This window comes from Podarcis bocagei (assembly GCF_964188305.1).
Source record: "Podarcis bocagei genome assembly, chromosome: 16".
NCBI lineage: Eukaryota > Metazoa > Chordata > Lepidosauria > Squamata > Lacertidae > Podarcis > Podarcis bocagei.
Genome location: NC_138142.1, coordinates 26,654,399 through 26,673,467, shown reverse-complemented (window position 1 = coordinate 26,673,467; position 19,069 = coordinate 26,654,399). Strand labels below are relative to the sequence as shown.

General features: G+C 48.3%; 2 protein-coding genes across 9 annotated transcripts in view; one reads left to right on the top strand and one right to left on the bottom strand.

Moving 5' to 3' along the window:
* PC (pyruvate carboxylase) overlaps nucleotides 1–11,150 on the bottom strand; it is a 268,658-nt gene extending 257,508 nt beyond the window's left edge. Inside the window, exons 1-3 of one of the 8 annotated variants that reach the window (XM_081175511.1) lie at nucleotides 10,842–10,919; nucleotides 6,155–6,250; nucleotides 1,717–1,816 (exon numbers count right to left, since the gene is read on the bottom strand). The gene's annotated coding sequence lies outside the window, so the exon portion shown is untranslated. Of the gene's footprint in view, nucleotides 1–1,716; nucleotides 1,817–2,104; nucleotides 2,344–3,706; nucleotides 3,726–3,788; nucleotides 3,939–6,154; nucleotides 6,251–7,668; nucleotides 7,740–10,828; nucleotides 10,930–11,129 lie in introns of those variants that run through there. The other 7 variants (XM_081175517.1, XM_081175510.1, XM_081175512.1 and 4 more) reach the window with 7 other exon arrangements.
* A 1,929-nt stretch (nucleotides 11,151–13,079) lies between these two features.
* LOC308576291 (uncharacterized protein) lies at nucleotides 13,080–18,514 on the top strand. Its single transcript, XM_081175488.1, has 2 exons — nucleotides 13,080–13,653; nucleotides 17,336–18,514. The coding sequence occupies exons 1-2, from the start codon at nucleotides 13,294–13,296 to the stop codon at nucleotides 17,456–17,458; spliced, it is 483 nt and encodes a 160-aa protein (XP_081031614.1). The 5' UTR covers nucleotides 13,080–13,293; the 3' UTR covers nucleotides 17,459–18,514.
* The last annotated feature ends 555 nt before the right edge of the window (nucleotides 18,515–19,069 follow it).

The window sequence follows — 19,069 nt, the reverse complement described above, 5'->3', positions numbered from 1 at the left end:
GATTACAGAACATTTTTAGTGCTTCCCTAGGTAAATAAAAAATAAAAAAAATCACTGTATGCAGCAAGAGACCGCAACAGGAAGCAGGCTGGCTTAGAAGCCTGGGAGGATGTGTGGAGTCAAATGCGGCTGAGATCTCAAAAGCCAACAGAGGGGAGGTCCAAATAAGATTTACACTAGCTGGAGGTAGGGCTAAGGTGCTCTTGTCCCTCTTGTGATCAGACAAAGTGGAGCCGTTGTTAAGTCGCCTTGGGTTGCCCTAGGCAAGATCAAGCGATTTAACTGATTAAATAAATAAATAAAACATATTACGTAAAATAGAAGATATGCAAACTAGCGGATCATTTATTCCAGTAGCTGAGTCACGCTACTCTCAGCTTGGATTAAAACCCTGAAAGATTAAAAACGTCTTGAAGCACTAAGTAGAAGCGGCTCAGTTTATAATTATTTAACAGAGGAAGCCACTTTCTGGTGCTGCTTCCCTTGTGTGGCAGCAATGGCTCTCCAGGAGCCTTTTTAGTCTTACCTGGAGATGTCACTGGGGACTGAGCCTGGGACCCTCCAAGGGGGCGAGGCCAGTTGCAGCAGATGAAAGTGCATGCTTGCTTGCCTGGGATGGGCCTGGCACCAATGTCGGTATGTTCCCCGCTCTTCAAAAGGGGAACTCAGGGAGCATGCTGAAGTCTATCGATGTACCTTAGAGCTCTATATTAATCCGCTAAGTGCACACCTGTAACCTGGTCTACGTTTAGCCTACGTACTGAATTCTGATAATAACTGAGCTGAGATTCTGAGTACTATCTCCAAAAGCAGCAGCCAGGACACACACATTCCTCACTCCCAACTTTTAACGGGGAGGGGGGCTACTTCTTCACCTCCACCCACTCCAAAGATAGAGAATAACTGAATATTGGCATTTACATAAGAACATCAGAACAGCCTGCTGAGTCAGGCCAATGGCCCATCCAGCCCAGCATCCTCTTCTCATAGTGGCCATCCAGACGCCCGTGGAAACCCGAAAGCAGGACCCAAGCACAAGAGCCTTCTCCCCTCCTGTGCTTTCCAGCAACTGGCATACAGAGGCTTTTCTGCCTCAAGACTGTAGAGGCAGAGCATAGTTGTTTGGGCTATCGATAGCCCCATCCTCCATGAATTCACTGAATCCTCTTCTAAAGCTGAAGGCCATCGTTGCCTCCTGCAGAAGCGAGTTCCACAGTTTAATGGTGTCCGTTCTTACCCAGTTCATGACCATTTGGAGTAAGCCTGAGGCTAGTCGGCCCACATGTCCCAGGCCCTAAGGAAGTTAGATTAGCTTCAGCCAGAGCCAGGGCCTTTTCAACTCTGGCTCCGGCCTGGTGAAACGCTCTGCCTCATGAGACCAGGGCCCTGCAGGGTCTGATTTCTTTCCGCAGGGCCTGTAAGACAAGAGTTGTTCCGCCTGGCCTTTGGCTTGGAGCCAATTTGATTCCCTCCCCCTCTTTCTTTTTTCTTTTCCTTTCGCCTCCTGCGATGAGGCTACATTTTAATATTTTAATGTTTCAATATTTTAATGTTGTATTTTAATTTTGTTTTTAAGTTGTGTTCATTCAACTTGTTTTTATTAGTGCTTGTTAGCCGCCCTGAGCCCAGCCTTGGCTGGGGAGGGCGGGGTATAAATAAAAATTATTATTATTATTATCAGTTCATCAGAGAGATTTAGCTGAACAGGAAACATACCTTCAAGGCCACTGTCCTCCTCTAGAGCATTTGGTCCAATCCTGGCCACCCTTCACACGCCCAGCTTGATGTCCTGGGTTCAAAAGAGCAGAACTGTGGCCTGTGGGAATGAGGAGGAATGAAATAAGTTACGGGTCAGCCAAAGCACATCCTCACGCCATGCTTCTGAATCATTTACCACAAGATCCGCCTACTTTACTTTATTGTCACTAGTACAACTTGTATACAGTGAGATTACACGTATAATGAGATACACGTGCCACCCCAGGTGTTTTGAGGTACATCAGCCTCAGACAGTGTGGGATGTCACCCAAACTGTGGCAACACACAAACAGCAACGGATAATTATACCTCCAGGCCTCCCCTCAGGCCTGCTCCATGCCCCCACCTTGAGTGATTTTGCCTGGCTAGAATGTGTCATCTGAGTGGGATTGGATTTCTTGCTTGCCTTGCTTGGAAGATGGAGAGAGATCAGGGGAGGGGAGGAGTGTGTGGAAAACTCTGACTTTCACACGACCAAAATGCAGCCTGCCACAAAGGCCTTATCTGCGTCACTCCACTAAAGCAGCGTCACTCCACTTTAAACCATCATGGCTTCCACTCCGCAAAGCATCCTGGGAACTATTTGTTACAGGTGCTGAGCGTTCTGAGGGAAAGCCTATTTATTCCCCTCCCGGAGCTACAATTTCCAGAGTGGTGCAGCAGCCAATCCCTTCCCACAGGGAACTCTGGGACAGGAATAGGGGAGTCTCCTATCAACTCTTAGCACCCTTAAGAAGCTACAGTACCCGTCATCCATTTTGCGGAGCCATGACTGTTTAAAACAGTGTGATGGCACTTGAAATGAATAGCACAGGGAAGGGGTGAAGTTAAGAAACACATCCACTACTCCACCCATTTTCATCTTAGGCCTCACGGCTGGCATGTGGCCCTTGCTCTGCAGCCTGTTTTACACGGAAATGTTTTCATTCTTGCTCGCCTGTGCGAGCAATTCAAAGGTGAAACGCCATGTCTGTGACCTGTTTTAACATTTTCCTGCCTACAGGGCAGATCTACCAAGATCCCATTCAAGAACAGGGGCTGCTTTTGTAACGATTCAGAGACTGAAATGGTCTCTGTGCACCAAAGAAGACAGTGGACACAGAAGATCTGACTTTGCTCAATATATCGAGCCAGATTAGGTTGGCACACACCCGAGAAGGCCTGTCACTGCCCGTGACAAGAAGATCCCCGAGTCTAAAGCAACTGTGACAAGATGACAAGCAGGATTAATCTCCGCATCAGCTCAAGTCTCTTGTGGGAACCAGGTTTCTAGCCCCGGAAAAGTTTAAAAAGTCAGGAAGCTGATTGGCTGAACAGAGTTTTCAGTGGCTGAGGATTGGTGCAGTGCTTCACTTTGCTACTACTACTAGCCTTTACTGACATGTTAAAACAGTAAAATCATACAAAGGCATCCAAATACATTGATAATCCTTAGCATATTGTATCTTCCCATGACTAGCTGATATCTGCAAAAGAGAACTTTGGAAGATGCCCCAAAAGGACATGCAATTGGGCACAACCATTGTAAGAATACCACTTTTGATACTATTTTTTCTTAACACATAAGCAGGACTATTACTTGTGCATTTCATTATGAGCGGTTAGCATATTGGACCAGAAGAAGACCCACTGGGCTGAAAAGTGTTTGGTTTTAGGCAAACAGCAGTCACAAGAACACTAGTTTGTGGATTAGGCACTCACGTGGCCAAATTATGGTATTTATTATTATATTAAAGCATTCATATTCATTCCTTTATTCTATGTCATTTAAACATTTTTTTTAATCCACTGTGGTATTAAAAGTTTGTTCACTCATCTCTTTGGAACATTTCAGCGGCAGTACGTTTCAATTTCCATCCTTACCCAACTTCTTGTTCTTGTCACAGAACACATTATGCAAAATCCCTAATGGCAGAGTATACAAACCAAAAAGGAATTATGCAGATACATTTTGCATATTTCATGCAGGTCACAGAGTACAGGTTTTCCAGACGTGGAGACAAATTAGCATTCAGGACACACAGTCCTACCCAAAGCCTGGCTGCTGTGATTTTGACAAGTTGGGCAGCATCTAACTACAGAGGCATCTGGAACAGCGAGGTGTAAGCAGGGCTTATCCAAGGAAGGCTGGCTGAGCCGTGGCCAAAGCTCACTCACGAGACCAGCTCAGCCACCTCACTTTGTAGTAAAGGTTGTTTTCTGAGCCATTCAGAACAGAGTACAAGTTCTTTGGAACATCAGCTCCCAGATCTGTCTCCAGGGATGTCACAGTGGTAGTGTAGTCCAGTGTAGAGCCAGGGTGGTTATCGAGTGTTGGAGCCAGGAGAGACCAGGGTTCAATTCCCCACTCGGCTATGAAGCTTATTGGGAGACCTTGGGACAGTCACTGCTTCTTAACCTCCCTCACAGGGTTGTTGAGAGGATAAAATGGGGAGGGAGAACCATGTGTGCCACCTTGAGCTCCGTGGAGAAAAAGGCGGGATATAAATGTGATCAGTCAATCAATGGCACCACACTGCTCTAGGTCAGCCTTCCTATTGACCTTGTAGTTTTGGACTAGAGCTCCCATTAGTCTTAGACAGCATGGCCATTTGTGTCCACGACTTTCGCCATCAATTGTAGTCCCGCTTAGGATCACAACTCCCATCAGCCACAGCCATGCCGGCTAGGGCTGACTGAGGTTTCTGCCTAAAACATCTGCAGGGCACTAACTTGCTCTCTTAATGCTAGTAGACTGGTTTTTTCCGGCAAGGTGGAATCCTCTCCCCTTTCCCTTTTGTTGAGGCCCCTGCCTCCAATCTTACACAACTCACACTGTTCTCTTATCATAGGAAGAAAGGCAAAGGTCCCTTTCCACTTTAATCTCACTAAACCTTTCCACACTTCCCTTTGTTTTTTCAACTCTTGGAACATTCAGCTTACCACTGCAGAGCAAAGTCAATGATGAGAACAAAAAGAAAGCCTGCTGGATCAGGCCAGTGGCCCATGGAGTCCAGCATCCTGTTCTCCCAGTGGCCCAACCAGATGCCCCAATGGGAAGCTCAAAAGCAGGACCCGATCACCAGAGCAACACTCTCCCCTCCTGAGGTTTCCAGAAACTGAGATTCAGAAGGGCAGAATGAAGGAGGGCAGAGCATAGCCATCCTGGCTAGGAGCCACTGATAGACCTCTCCTCCATGAATTGGTCTAATCCTCTTTTAGAGGCATCCAAGTTGATGGCCAACATTGCCTCCTGCAGGAGAAAGTTCCATAATTTAACTAAGCGCTCCTCAAACTATGTGAACTTGCTTCCCCTCGAAGAGGATATTCTAGACCTGGAAAAAAATGCAGAAAAGGGAAACCAGGATGAGGAGGACTTCCTGCTCTGTTTGGAAGCTCCCTAGAGCATCTGGCCAGCTGCTGGGACAGGGTGCTGAACAACGGTGGGCTTCTGGAAAGGCCCCAGTACGGCCTTCCTTATAACCGAAGCCACCAGGCCGCCTGAATCAGAGCCCTACACCCTCACTTTTTTATTCTTCACATTAATGCAGAGTTCGGACTGAATAATCTCCACATCTCCTTTCCCAACAAATTTTCGGCTGGTTCAACTGCAGCCCTGAACTCTGCCTGCAATGATGGTGCTTCTGCCAATGCTGGTTCCCTGCAGAGCTGCCCGCCCCCTCCGCAACACTTTCCCCAAAGCATGCTTTTGCCGCATGAAAAGAAAATCCAGTTTAGCAAGCATCACGTGCTCCCTTTCAGAGCAGCCAGGCCCCAATAGGAAGGGCTCCGGTCCCTGGCAAACAGTCAGACAGCAGGACCCAGGAGACAGCTCCTTCCCCCTCTCTGGAAAAATTACACAAATGTCAATTGAAAGCGAGTTTTTCAAAGGAGGAGTGTGTGTGTGTGTGTGTGTGTTTGCACAATCATTCTCCTGTAATAATCAAGCATGGAGCTAAGCTGGGGGAGAGCGGGGTGGAATCCAAGCTCTCTTGCATCTGCGGAGGCAGAAAAACACATATAAGCCCAGCAGGGCCACTCTGACTAAAGTTTTTCAATCCAAGACTGGTTGCTGAGTGTCATGGGGGTAGAATGGGAAAACCCCTACTAATATTTATTTCTAAAGAACCATTGGCACCCAAGACACCAGAAGACAGAGGGGGGCTTTGGCATCATCGTAATTTTATTATTTGTATGCCGCCCAGCTGACTGGGTTGCCCCAGCCACTCTGGGCAGCTCCCAACAAAATATTGAAAACACAATAAAACATCAACCATTAAAAGCTTCCCTGAACAGGGCTGCCTTCAGAGGTCTTCTAAAAGTCAAATAGTTGTTTATCTGTTTGACATCTGATGGGAGGGCATTTCACAGGGTGGGTGCCACCACTGAGAAGACCCACTGAAATACAATAACTTACAATCGTAGAGGAGGAAGGAAGAGAGGGAAGTGGTTCCACAGGCACACAACCAGGCAACTCAAGAATGCAGGCAAAAAGCCAAAGTTTGCAGAAAATCTGGTTTTTAAGAGGGAGGAGGAGAGAGAAAAGTCTCATCACGTGTGTTCTGGCAGACAGCACTAGGCCTAGAATCCTTACTTAAGAATGACCCTGCTGGATGAGACCAAAGGTTCATGTAGCTGAGCTTTCTCTCTCAAAACAAACACCAGCCGGTTGCCCCAGGCAACTCACGACTGCAGCACAAATCCAGCGGCTGCCCACTAGCCCGAAGTGGGCACTGAGGGATATTTGGATAAATGCAACTATCCCACAAGGCTACAGCATATGCCCCCCGCCAAAACAAGTAATCTCCATTTAACCTAGTCCAAGAGATATTCTCTACCCGCTTCCAGGTTTTCAGAACAAAACATCTCCCGTGCCAGATGCAGCCAGGTGACGTCTCTCCTCGGCTGGCTCTTGGGCAAAGGCCCTTTACTTCTCCCCACGTTCACTCATGCAAACAACAAGATTAGCAGCCAAAAATACACAGAAAATGAACCACTGTGGGCAGGGACAGAGGGAAAAGAGCTGAGATTAAGTCAGTGACTGAGTTATGTCACGGCCAGCAGGCAAGAACTTTTTCTGTTGCCTTTCAGTCAGACACTAGGAAAGCACTGGCAGGTAAAATATGATCTCTTTGTCAGTTGCTGCAAGTTATTGGGACACTTTCTCTACCTGGAGAAAAACATTTGGCGGTTGGAGTGTTGCCATCAAAGAAGGGAAGAGGAATGTGGAAGAACTAGTGGGGTTCCTGGGGGTGAATCGTCTTAAAGAAGCACAGCGCCAGCATCCCACAGAATTGAAGAGTTGGAAGGGACTGTGAGGGTCATCTAGTCCAACCCCCTGCAAGGCAGGAATCTTTTGCCCCATGTGGGACTCAAACCCACAATCCTGAAATTAAGAGTCTCATGCTCTACCAACTAAGCTGTCCCAACTTGGATTACTGCATTTCTGGGACTTACTGAAGAAGGGAAGAAGAGTCCTACCAGAGCAAGCCAATGTCCCATCTAGTTCAGCATCCTGTTCTCACAAGACCCTGGTCATGCAAAGGCTTAGGAATGACTACGCTAGAATGATTATTAATAATCACATCTGCATCAGAATATTATACAAACAGCTTGCTGGATGTTCTCACTGTGGCCAACCAGGTACCCCAATGGGAAATGCAAAAGCAGGACCCAAGCACAAGAGCAACTCTCCCTTCCTGTGACTTCCAGCAACTGGTATTCGGGAGCATTGCTGCCTCTGACTGTTGAGGCAGAGCAGTGCCATCGTGGCTAGCAGCCATTGATAGCCTTCTCCTCCATGAATTTGCCCATTCCTCTTTTAAAGGCATCCAACTTGGCAGCTATCCCTGCCTCCCGCGGAAGCAAGTTGCATGGTTTAAGTGCACGCTATGCTGACAAGCGGCTTCAGACCAAACCCTGTCTCATTACCTCCGCTGGTTTCACCTCCTTCATCAGACACTTCCTGTGTGCTTCCAGGTCTACCTGGACCACTACAAGCAGGAACAGAGTAAGTTGCCTTATACCGAGTTAGACCATCAGTCCATCTGGTTCAATACTGCCTACACCGACTGGCAGCGGCTCTCCAGGATTTCAGGGACGTAACTCCCCCAGCCCTACCTGGAGACACCAGGGATTAGACCTGGGACCTTGTGCGTGCAAAGCAGATACACCTTCCACTGAGCCACAGCATTCTCCAGAGGAAAAAAGGTAAAAACAGAGGTTCTCATTCAGAACGCACATCATAGATCACACGTTCCTATGTCTTTGTTTTCCTGGAGGCACCGTTTTCTCACAAGCTTTGGCTTGCAAGCCAGGATGGGAAGGAACATCTTTCCAAAAGAAGTATTGCCGTCAGGCTCCTTTTCATGCACAGACTTGAGAAAAGCATGGCTGTGCCAAGCAGTTGGCTGGGAAATGTTAGTTCCGCTCCACTTGGACAACGTGTTCCTGCTGGAAAGGGGGCTCGAAGGATGTCCCCCGCTAGGACACCTCCCTGCCAGGGTGGAAGGGGCAAAAGGGAGGGGGGTGTCTGGACAAAATTTTGGCCAAAGATGCAGGCAAATCAGTAAGAATAACCTCACCCTGAGACCACCCAGTTCTTATGAAACAGGGAAAGCAGGGAGCACTGAAATCTGAACAGAAGCAATGTGGCAGCCATGTTGAACTTGATAGTGGCATTGCTTTTTATCAATGTTTCATCTCACTTGTCCATTTGCCCCTCAAGGTAGTGCACAACAAAATTATAAAAATTAAAATACCAGAAACTTTGCCCTCTATCTCTCCAAGCTCTTCCTTTCCTGCTGTTTGCAGGAAAAAGCTGGGCTAGGTTTTTCCTCCTCCCTCCCAATCCCTTTTCCTTTTGTGTCATGTCTAGCAGAGCACTTCCAGACATTCTGTTTACTGAGCATTCTTACTGATAATCTGCAGGGAGATTAGATTATGCTGGGTATCATTCTGATTAATTTGTGGGGAGGTTAGATAGTGCTGCATCAAAGCAAGTGTTACTCACCCACTTTGCAATGATTTCCACCCCCCACCCCCCGCTTCATCAGTTATTGCAAGACGTCTGATCTTTTGTGGAAACAGCTTTGTCAAACAAAGCTCAATCCACTACAACTGCAGAACCTGAGTGTGCCAGTGTGTAACTGAAACCCACCTAAAAATAGTGACAATGGAAGCCCCCTTAGATAGCTTCAGGGCAGAGACAGTCCTCTCATTGTAAGCCACTCTGGGAGCCTTATTTGGCTGTTGAGTAGGATAAAAATGCCAAAAAGAACAATAATAATGGGGGAAAATAGCTTCAAGGATTGTTGTTTTAAGTGCACAAATTTAAAACACAAAAATGTTCAGCCCTCAGGTATGAAAACAGGCTCATCTTCAACAGGCCTGCCTGCACGAACTGCAAACCACAGGTGCACACATTCTCCTTCTATCTACAGTTCATGGGCTCGCCAATCACTTAACATCCTCACTGCCTTTGCAGGCCCAATGAGACCAAGCCCCTCCTTGTCCACCAACATATGACAGCCCTCTCCCCACTTGGGAATCCCTGCAAATGGAATTCAGATGCACACTGTCGCCAACACTGGAAGTAAAACATAGCCATTGTGGCTAGTAGCAAGTGGCTGCCCTAACCTCCATGAATTTGTCTAAAGATTTTTTTAAAAAATTTGGTTGCTGGTTACTCAATTGCTCTGGAAACAAAACCAACTCAACAATAAGGGGACCTGGGAGTTTCTGTGTGCAAAGCATTTGCTCTCCCACTGAGCAAAGGACCCTCAAAATGTGCAGGTGGGCAGAAAAGATCGAGAGAAAGAAAATCAGCATTAGGGTTAGAGAAAAGCTTCTATCTAAAAAAACAGGAGAGCCTCTGCCAGTCAGTGTGGAGTAGACCAGCCTTTCTCAACCTTAGGTTCCCAGATGTTGGACTACAACTCTCACCATCCCTCACCACTAGTCCTGATAGCTAGGGATGATGGGAGTTGTAGTCCAACAACTTCTGAGGACCTATGGTTGAGAAAGGCTGGTCAACTGAGATCAATGGTAAGATGATAGTTTTATTGTAATATATATTACATGACTATATATTTGCTAGGACAAATGTTAGGTTATGTTGATGCTTGTGTTTTCTACAATTTTTCCTATGTCTCCATTTAGGAATCTAAAATAAATTACATTAAACTTTATTAGTGGAGGGCTACTCAGGCTATGCCCCCCCTTTTTTCAGTGTTTTTATCTGCCTGAAAAGTGCACTTGAACTGTGATGGTGTCTCTTGCTTGCCTGAAGTGAAGATGGAGAGGTAAGCGTCTGTAAAACCTGAGGAGAGATCCACACCTACTGCTCCACTCACTTTTGCCCTGGCCCCAGTCACCACTGGTATGAGGGCGCCAGAAGGCTGCGCCTCACAGAATGCAACCCTGGGACAGAATAAAGGTTTCCCACTGTCTGAGCCAGATGGAGCAATGGTCGGAGCCAGAATTTCCTTTGCCTTTGAATACCAGTGGCTGGAGAACAGAAATGGAGGAGAGGTTGTTGTCCATGTGCACTGCTCAGAGGGGCTTTTCACAGGGGCGTGGGTGGAGATCATGGGGCTGGCCGCAGTTCTAGATAGGCCTCTGGTCTCATCCTGCCGCAGCCAAGCTCTCCTGATGTCCTTATAACAGGTCAGTGGGAAACAGAAGCAAGTTATGTCTTGGTTTTGTGGGAGAAATCAATTAATCACTCAATTAGGAAGGAAGAACAGGAAGGGAAGAAGGCTGGTGGGGGAGGGTTCACGTCGGGTGGGAAGGAAAGAGGGCATCAAGCCTGGGGACTGAGAGGCAGGTTCCCGCGCGGGGGAATTAAACGCCCAACTTGGGTCAAAAAGGACCCTCCATGGGAAGAAACGAAAGGGAGGAGGAGGAAGAAAAACTGAGCAAAACAAGGAGAAAGACCCTATGAAGGAATGCTGCGGTGGGGGAGGGGAGGGCCCAATGCGGTGGAAGGGAGAGCGCCAGTGACATCACGGGAGCCGGCCGTGACGTCAAGGAGACGCGGCTGTCACGTGCCTCCCAGCCAGCCTCCGCCGTTGCCTTCATCGCCGCCTACCGTCAGTACTCACCGCCACCCGCTCTGCTCGCCGCCGCCGCGCTGCCTTCCCCGCTCGCTGCTTCTCGCCTCCTTGCCAGGCGCCGCCTGGCTCCGCTTCCTCACCGGGCCAGCCGCAACCCCGCCCATCTCGCTTGCGATTCGCCGCCTAGGTAGCTCTCTGGCCTCCCATTGGCTGCCGCCGGAGACGCCTCTGTGGCCCTCCCCGCGGCGGCCCCGCCCACTGTTTGACACCCGCCTCCCTCCTGTCACTCACGCGCAGTTTCAAGCCTGGCGCCTTCGCGCCGCGTGCCACGCCTACCCGGCCTCTGCGCGCCTCCTCATTGGCTGTCGTCCAGTCCGCCTCCTCGCGTTGCTGCTACTGGCTGTACGCCACGCCAGTCTCCTTCGGAAAGCGTCCCTCCGAGCGTACTGCCCGCCCCGTTGATCCAAGACTTTCCATTGGTTGCGTCTCCGCCCTCTCGCCGCCACCTGGAGGCTCCTTCTCCTCCTATTGCTGGAATGCACGCGCAGATTGACGAAAGAGGATGAGCCTGAGCTGTGGTCGCTGATTGGCTGCCAGAGCTGAGGGAGGCGGAGCATAGTCCTCCCAAGGGGTTAGAGCGAATAGTGTATGCGCGTGACACTAGACGTGGCAGGTGCTGCACGTGGAATGCTCGAGGTTTTATTTATTTCATGAAATGAGATATACGTACTGCGGCTTGTTAAAAAAAAAGTATTTTACAAAAAGAACGATTACATTTTCAGCAAAAACATTTAAAATACTGATTTAAAACCTAAAAAAAATTAAAATTAGCAATAAACTGACATCTCAACGTAATGTAATAGCTATTAATAACCCTAATCATTGTTATTCATTTTCAATGCTGCTATTACATTTTTTTAAATTAAGAATTAGAGAAAGCTAAGCAAAAAGCTGAAATGGGGGGGGTGTCTGGGCTTGTTTTTAACTCTGGGAGCACCATTTGTTTTGTGAATTATCCCCATCCCCACCCCTGCAATTCTTGCTAGGGCCAAGTAGGGCAAAAGCCTCCTTCATTTATTTTAATATGTGGGTAGGGTGTGATAGGTTTGTATACCTAGAAGATCTGAAATGTTACTTCAAGGGAGCTGGAAAACAGGAAACTGATGTAGAGCACAGTCAGACACTGTCGCAGTGGCAGAAGGCAGCCAGCAGAAGGTCAGAAAGCTTTGTGATTAACATTTTTCTCCCTCTCTCTTGACACCAGAATTCTAGGACTGAGCTGGTCACAATGTCCACACACACTTCCTGCATCGCCTCTCTCATCAGCTCCTTGTGACTTTGACTCAAGTCAAGCGGGAACGTTTCCTTCCTCTGTCCCTCCCTCCTGGCTCAAAGTGTTGCTACCCCATCCAGCTGATGCGTTGTGGACAGGAAAAGAAGCAGAACTGGCTGCTGTGTCCACCTTGGGCCATTCTTCCTGGCCTTCTTACTGGTTAAGGAGAAGCCATTTGAGGGCACACAGCCCTAGTTTCTTTGCTCAGAGGCCATTCTTCTCCATGGGAAGATGTGTGTGTGAGGGGAGTGTCTTTTGATCCTGTAGGTAACAGAGGGACATTTTATTAAGACATGCTTGATTCACCACACTAAAGAGTTTGATATTTTACCAGGAGCGCCTAGTCAGAGAGCTGCATTATTATTATTTTTTTAAATAAATATTAAATGTAAAATAAAAAGTACAAACAACAAAGACAATTTAGGAACATAAGAGCTCTGCTGGATTAGGCCAAGGGCCCATCTAGTCTGACATCTTGTTCTCACAGTGGTAACAAGAGACCTGTGGAAAACCAGCAAGCAGGCAGCAAGCGCAATAAAGCTCCACTCTGGTTTCCAGAGACATTCTTGCCTTGGGCATGGAGTAAGAACATAGCCCATGTGGCTAGTAGTCATCGATGGCCTTTATCTCTTTTAAAGCCATCCATGGTGGCCATCCTTGCCTCCTGTGGCAGTGAGTTCCATAGTTAAACTATGTGCTACCCTTTTCTCTGCCCTGAATCTTCCAACATTCTTCTCCATTGGATGTCCACAGGTTCTAGTGATAGGAGGGAGGGAGAAAGATGAAATTTTGCTGATCCACTTTCTCCATACCAGACCTAATTTCATGAGCCAGCATGTCACCTCTTTGCTCTTTGCCCTGCGGTGTGTATCATCACAGGCCATGCTGACCTTTGCACCCACACAGATATCACTGAGGAGTGGGGAGTTTTGTTCTCATTTTCGTGCTGCTGGGGGTGGGTGGGTCTGGAACCAGATAAGAAAGCTTGCACAGAAAGTCCAAAGTGATGGGTTCGGGTTAGCAGCAGAGAGCTCCTCCTCTCTCTCACCCGAGGCTGAATCACCCCACAAAAGAGGAAGGAAAAAGCACGCGCTCAGCAGACCAGCTTGCGACAGAACATCAGCTGTACCAGCTTGGCAGCGCCGGCTCCAGAAGTCACACCCAGGCATGACCAACAGCAAGACGTTCCGGAGGGCCTACTCCTTGCGGGGGTCCAAGTCCCCCAGCCTCCTGGATCCTTCCTCTGGGAGCTCATGGGACCACCTGGAGGAGGCAGATCCCGCCAGGCGGTCTGGAGACGCTGCTCTCGGGGGGCACGGCCTGGTCCCCAAGAACAAGGAAGAGGCCCAACCGAAACCTGCCCGGAGCTGGGGGAGGAGAGCCACGAGTCTGAGGCTGCAGAAGGCCAGGGGAGAGGAGGCCGCGACGATGGGAGAAGCAGCCCACTCCCTTGGCCCTGGCGATGGGCAGATGCTTATCGGGGAGGCCCACGGCAAAGCAGGTGGCAGGATGAAGAAACGTAAACAGGTGAGAAAGTGTGGGGAGGCGGCCTGGCACCAAGGGGCGGCATGGTCAGGTGGAAGCCCCATGGACGGTGTCTTGCGCATGGCCCTCAGAAACTTTGAGCCTTCACTGAGGAGGAGTCTGCTCCATTGGTTAGGGCAGAGGGCAAGGATTCAAAGGCCACATTCACACCCTACATTTAAAGCACCATGGTGCTGCTTTAAACCCTGAAGCTATGGTTTGTTAACGGTGCTCAGAGCATAGAAGCTAACTCCTAGGGGCCAAGGGATCTTCAGGTGGGCATAAAATATGTGAGGGGATCGCTCCCTCCCTAGTTGATTGCCATTGCCATTCAAATGGTGTGCGTGCACTGTGTCATGTGACTGATTATGCGGTGCGGGGCTTACCCCTTTTATGAAGATCACCCACTCTGAGACCCCACAGCTAATTCTCCCCTGGTCTCCTCACTGGCCCAAGTAGGACCAATTCAACCAGCTAGGCCTGGGGATTATTTAATGCTTATTTCCCCTAAATTGATTTTTGAATTTTGAATTTTATTGTTGTTCATGTTTTTATACTGTATTTTATGCTGTTTTTATAATTAAGTGTTCTAAATTTGTTACCCTTCCTCTGTTACCCTTCCCCCCTAATATTCAAGTTGTCTGAATCATTAGGAGACCCCTATTCCCCTCAATTCACAGGGACCTATGGGAATTGTAGCTCTGTGAGGGGAAGAGGGGGTCCCCTAACAACTCGCTGCACCATCAGCCAACTACAGCTCCCAGGATATATATTTTTGGGCAGGGAGGGTTTGGAATCAATGACTGTTTAAAGTGCTTTTAATGGATGGTGTGAATGTGGCCTCAATGCATTTAGCATTGCCAGCTAATGCTAAAACAAGCATAGCAGCCCTTGTGCCTATGCCAGCAGCCTGATGTGCAGCAGTCCATCAGGGGAGGTTTTCTGTGGCATGGGGCGAAACCTGTGTTGCACATTCCACCAGACTCTGTGCTGCTTTTGCATGCAAGGGACCAGGGCCCACGTAGCTAATGGAGCTTTTTTCATCTTCCGGACTGGCCCACTAGAGGGCACTGCGCAAAAAGAAACCTGGGAATTCTTCTTCAACTGCCTGCCTGGGAGAGTCAAGGTTGTATGCATACTACTGTATACAGTGGTACCTTGGGTTAAGTACTTAATTTGTTCCAGAGGTCCGTACTTAACATGAAACTGTTCTTAACCTGAAGCACCACTTTAGCTAATGGGGCCTCCCACTGCCACTGTGCCGCCGGAGCACAATTTCTGTTCTCAACCTGAAGCAAAGTTCTTAACCTGAAGCACTATTTCTGGGTTAGCGGAGTCTGTAACCTGAAGCGTATGTAACCTGAAGCGTATGTAACCCGAGAAACCACTGTAGTTTTAAAGAACTTTCAAAACCCTACCTTCTCTCAAAGAATTCTGGGCCCTGTAGTTCTACCCCTCACGGAATTACAGTTTCCAGCAACGCTTAAGAAACTACAGCGCCCAGTATTCTTTGAGTGAAAGAATGTGTTTTGGACGTGGTTTAAAGGCATAGTGTGTAAACAGCCTGAAAAGCACAGATCCAAGAGGCGATGCTCTCCTCCTGTGCCTCCTCTTTGTCCCTGGGAAAACCCACTCCGTTCCACTGAAACAGAGCAAATGGCAGTCCACAGAAAAACCAATTGACATTTGTTCTGTTTCAGCGGTAAATAGTGGATTTTCCCGCTGAAATGCAGCATGACAAGTGGAAGTCTAGGCGAATCCTAACACAGTCTGGTGTTTGAAAGCTTCAGGCTTTTAACATCCCTTATTTCTGAGGGTCCTGGTGCATCAAGGCACAAGCCAAGAGCCTCAGCTGGGCAGTGATTTTGCCAAACCACTCTGGGAACGTTTTCCAGCTAAGGAACAGGGTAAATGTAGTCATGAATATTTTTTATTTATTTATTTAAGAACCATTTTCCAGAAAGAAAAATGTTGCTGTCTTCCTCCAGGAGCCACTGTCCTCCCCGAACAAGCTAATTCCAGCAGAGCAAGATAGAGAACGGGGCCTGTCTATTCATCCATCTAGCTTGCTATGACCCACTCTGGCTGGCAGCAGCAGCTCTCCATGGTTTCAGGCAGGGGACATCCCTAGCACTACCTGGAGACACCATTAGGGATTGAACTCGGGACCTTCTGCATGCCAGGGAGATGCTGAGCTGCAGCCCCTCCTCTTCCAGAGAAAAGCCTCTTAACTGAGCTGAAGAACTTGGCTCCGAAAAGTGCTTCCCAGGAATTGGTAGTGTAGGGCTGGGCGATATCTGGTTATCAACATCGGAATATATGACCAGCTAAGCACCGCGAAAAGATCATGAAACCGATATGATTTGGACTTCAAACCTGTTTCGGACAATAACACCGCCCAGCCCTATGGGAGGGAGGTAAATCTCTATCAGACACGAGATTGACACATGAAGTCCACATATCTATCATCAGTAGCTCTTTAAGGGCCAGCGGAGTGCAGAGAAAACATCCCAGGGTGGTTAACAGCACTACTTCCTGCAGGCAAGAGGTTGTCTTTTCAGACACGTAACACACCCACACGCGCTGGAGTAATGTGGGGCTCTGTGTGGGGCTTCCCTTGCATTTGATCCAGAAGCTGCAGTTAGTGCAGAATGCTGCAGCACAATTGCTGACCAGAGTGAGACCCTGCCAGCATGTGACACCTGAGCTCAGAGACCTGCACTGGTTGCCAATGTGCTACCAGGTGTTGCTATTTGTATATAAAGCCCTTAAGAACTTGGGACCAGTTTCTCTGAGATTGTCATGCCCCATATGCACCCACTCGGCTGCTTCAACAGGTGGAACCGGCACTGTTGCAGGTGCTACATAATACTTCTCCCGCGTTTTTAAGGAATTTATCCTTTAGTGTAGCAGCACCCAGACATTGGAACTCACTGCCTATTGACATCAGGCAGGCGCCTTCTCTGTATCCTGTTTGGTGCCTGATAAAAACATTTTAGCAGCGTGGCTGGGGAAACCCACCGGATGGGCAGGGTATAAATAATAAGTTGTTGTTTTGTTTTTGTGTAGTCTAGCCTGCCCAGGTACATAGAATGCTGACGTGGTTTTAGCTTTCCTTTGATTTTAACTACAGTGGTACCTCGGGTTACATACGCTTCAGGTTACATACGCTTCAGGTTACAGACTCTGCTAACCCAGAAATAGTACCTTGAGTTAAGAACTTTGCTTTAGGATGAGAAAAGAAATCGTGCAGCAGCAGCGGGAGGCCCCAATCGCTAAAGTGGTGCTTCAGGTTAAGAACAGTTTCAGGTTAAGAATGGACCTCTGGAATAAATTAAGTACGTAACCAGAGGTACCACTGTATTTTCTTAATGTTTTATACAGCTTGTTTTTTATTGACGATTGCATTATTTTATTCTTTAAATTACTTTGTGTCGTCATCCCCCTTGCAATAGAGAGGTATAGAAATCTTATGAAATGGATAGACTACAAGGTGACTGTAAAACAGGGCCTTTAATTTCCTGGCATAGCTTTTTCTTCTTGGCCAGACTTTGTAAGGAAGCAGCTGGGCCTCCCCGCAAGCTGCCTCCTATCTGGCTGCCCAATGCAAGGCTAGATAACGTATCCAGATTTGAAAACCTCCAGACCCTCTAACTCTCCTTCTTTGCTCCCTGCCCCTCCGCAGCAGGTAAATCGTGCTCTCCGGGAAAGCTGGGAGACCTTCTTGACCAACGTGTACAGCTTAACGTTGAGCCGCCCGACCAGCAGACCCACCACTGATGAAGCCCAGGCGGTGGGGACACCGTGAAGGAAAAGACTCCCCTGGACTAAGCATGGACTCAGGGAAGGATGCTGAACTGACTCAGGCGGCACCAGGGCTTCTCCCTCTTGGACCCTTTCAGCTGTAACCTCCGTGGGTTGCTGGCAATGTGGCAGGTGCCTTGGAAGGACTTCTTCACCAAAGCTGCTCATTGTTCCTGGGCTTCTCTACTGGACTCCTTTTTCAGCATTCATTTAGCTGTGATTCCTGCAGGGGGGTTGGACTAGATTCACTTTGAGGGCTTTAGCTGCTAGTGGAAAGGTGTTATCCAGACAGGACGTCTCTGCTGCTGGACAGCAGGTCTACCCATTAAGAAAAAACAGAAGGGTGGACATGGTATCTGTTTTTTTCAGAGGCCAGATCTACCCAACTCAGTAGACACAGTGTCCAGGCCTCACTGCCACCCACTCTCCAGATAAATCAGAAACACAGTGGTACCTCGGATTACAGATGCTTCAGGTTACAGACTCCGCTAACCCAGAAATAGTACCTCGGGTTAAGAACTTTGCTTCAGGATGAGAACAGAAATCGTGCTCCGGCGGCGCAGCAGCAGCAGGAGGCCCCAATTAGCTAAAGTGGTGCTTCAGGTTAAGAACGGTTTCAGGTTAAGAACGGACCTCCAGAACAAATTAAGTTCTTAACCCGAGGTACCACTGTAGTGAAAACCTGTTCTGTGAATATATACATACCTTTCCACTCCCTGAAAAATTCATAGGGACCCCCCTTCTCCCCACCCTCCAGAGAGTCCCACAACTGTCCTCCTCTCTAGTTTTCTGGCCACTTTCCCCCCTGACACTCCTTGGCACTGGAACATGCCTGGCAGCTGTCCATCAGACATCTCAAACCAGTTGCCTCCTCTCCTGGCTTGGATTCTCCATCTGCCATGTCCTGCATCACGTTAGCTAATTCAGGTAGATAGCAAATACCTTTGCCTCCTGGGGAGTGAAGGGTTTGCGGAAGGAGACACACAACGGAATATGAACACACCTTGTGGTGACCCAAAGTGTTTCTGAAAGCCAATAAACCCAGACCCCACCTCTGCTTGGTCTCTTGTGAAACGTTCCTCCTTTTTAGGCCTCAGGTATGTTCTTGTGGAAAGTTGGGGTGTATAAATGTAATCGATAATAAGCTCGATTGCATCCCGATTTGACTACTGCAATGTATTGTATGAGGGGCTGCCCATGAAGACTATGTTTTTGAAACTTCTTCGGAATTCAGCAGCCATTCTGCCCAGAAATGGAGCAGCAGCCAGTGACTCTGGAATAAGGTGGGGAGTTGCAAGTTCCCTATAACTGGCGCCAGCCAACCATCTGGTTGCAGCACTCTGAACCAACCAACAGTTTGCAAGACCTCCTCAGAGGTAGCCCCACATAGAGCATGTTGCAGGAATCTCAACAAGGTCCCTAAGTAAGGTCTGTATCACCATGGCCACATCTGACACCCCAGGAACAGGCAGGATTGGTGCACCAGCCTCAGGTGTGCAAACACAGGTCCGGCCTTTCCTGCTATGTATCTATGTGGGTTTGGTTTTGGTTTTGTCCCAGTGCTTTGCCCAACAAAACCTGCATTTTAACCACTGGATTGGAGCAAACAGCAATC

Coding starts and splice junctions, on each gene's coding strand:
- LOC308576291 (XM_081175488.1), top strand. CDS start 13,294: ATGACCAACAGCAAGACGTTCCGGAGGGCCTACTCCTTGCGGGGGTCC. Junction 13,654..17,335: donor GGATGAAGAAACGTAAACAG/GTGAGAAAGTGT, acceptor GCCCCTCCGCAG/CAGGTAAATCGTGCTCTCCG.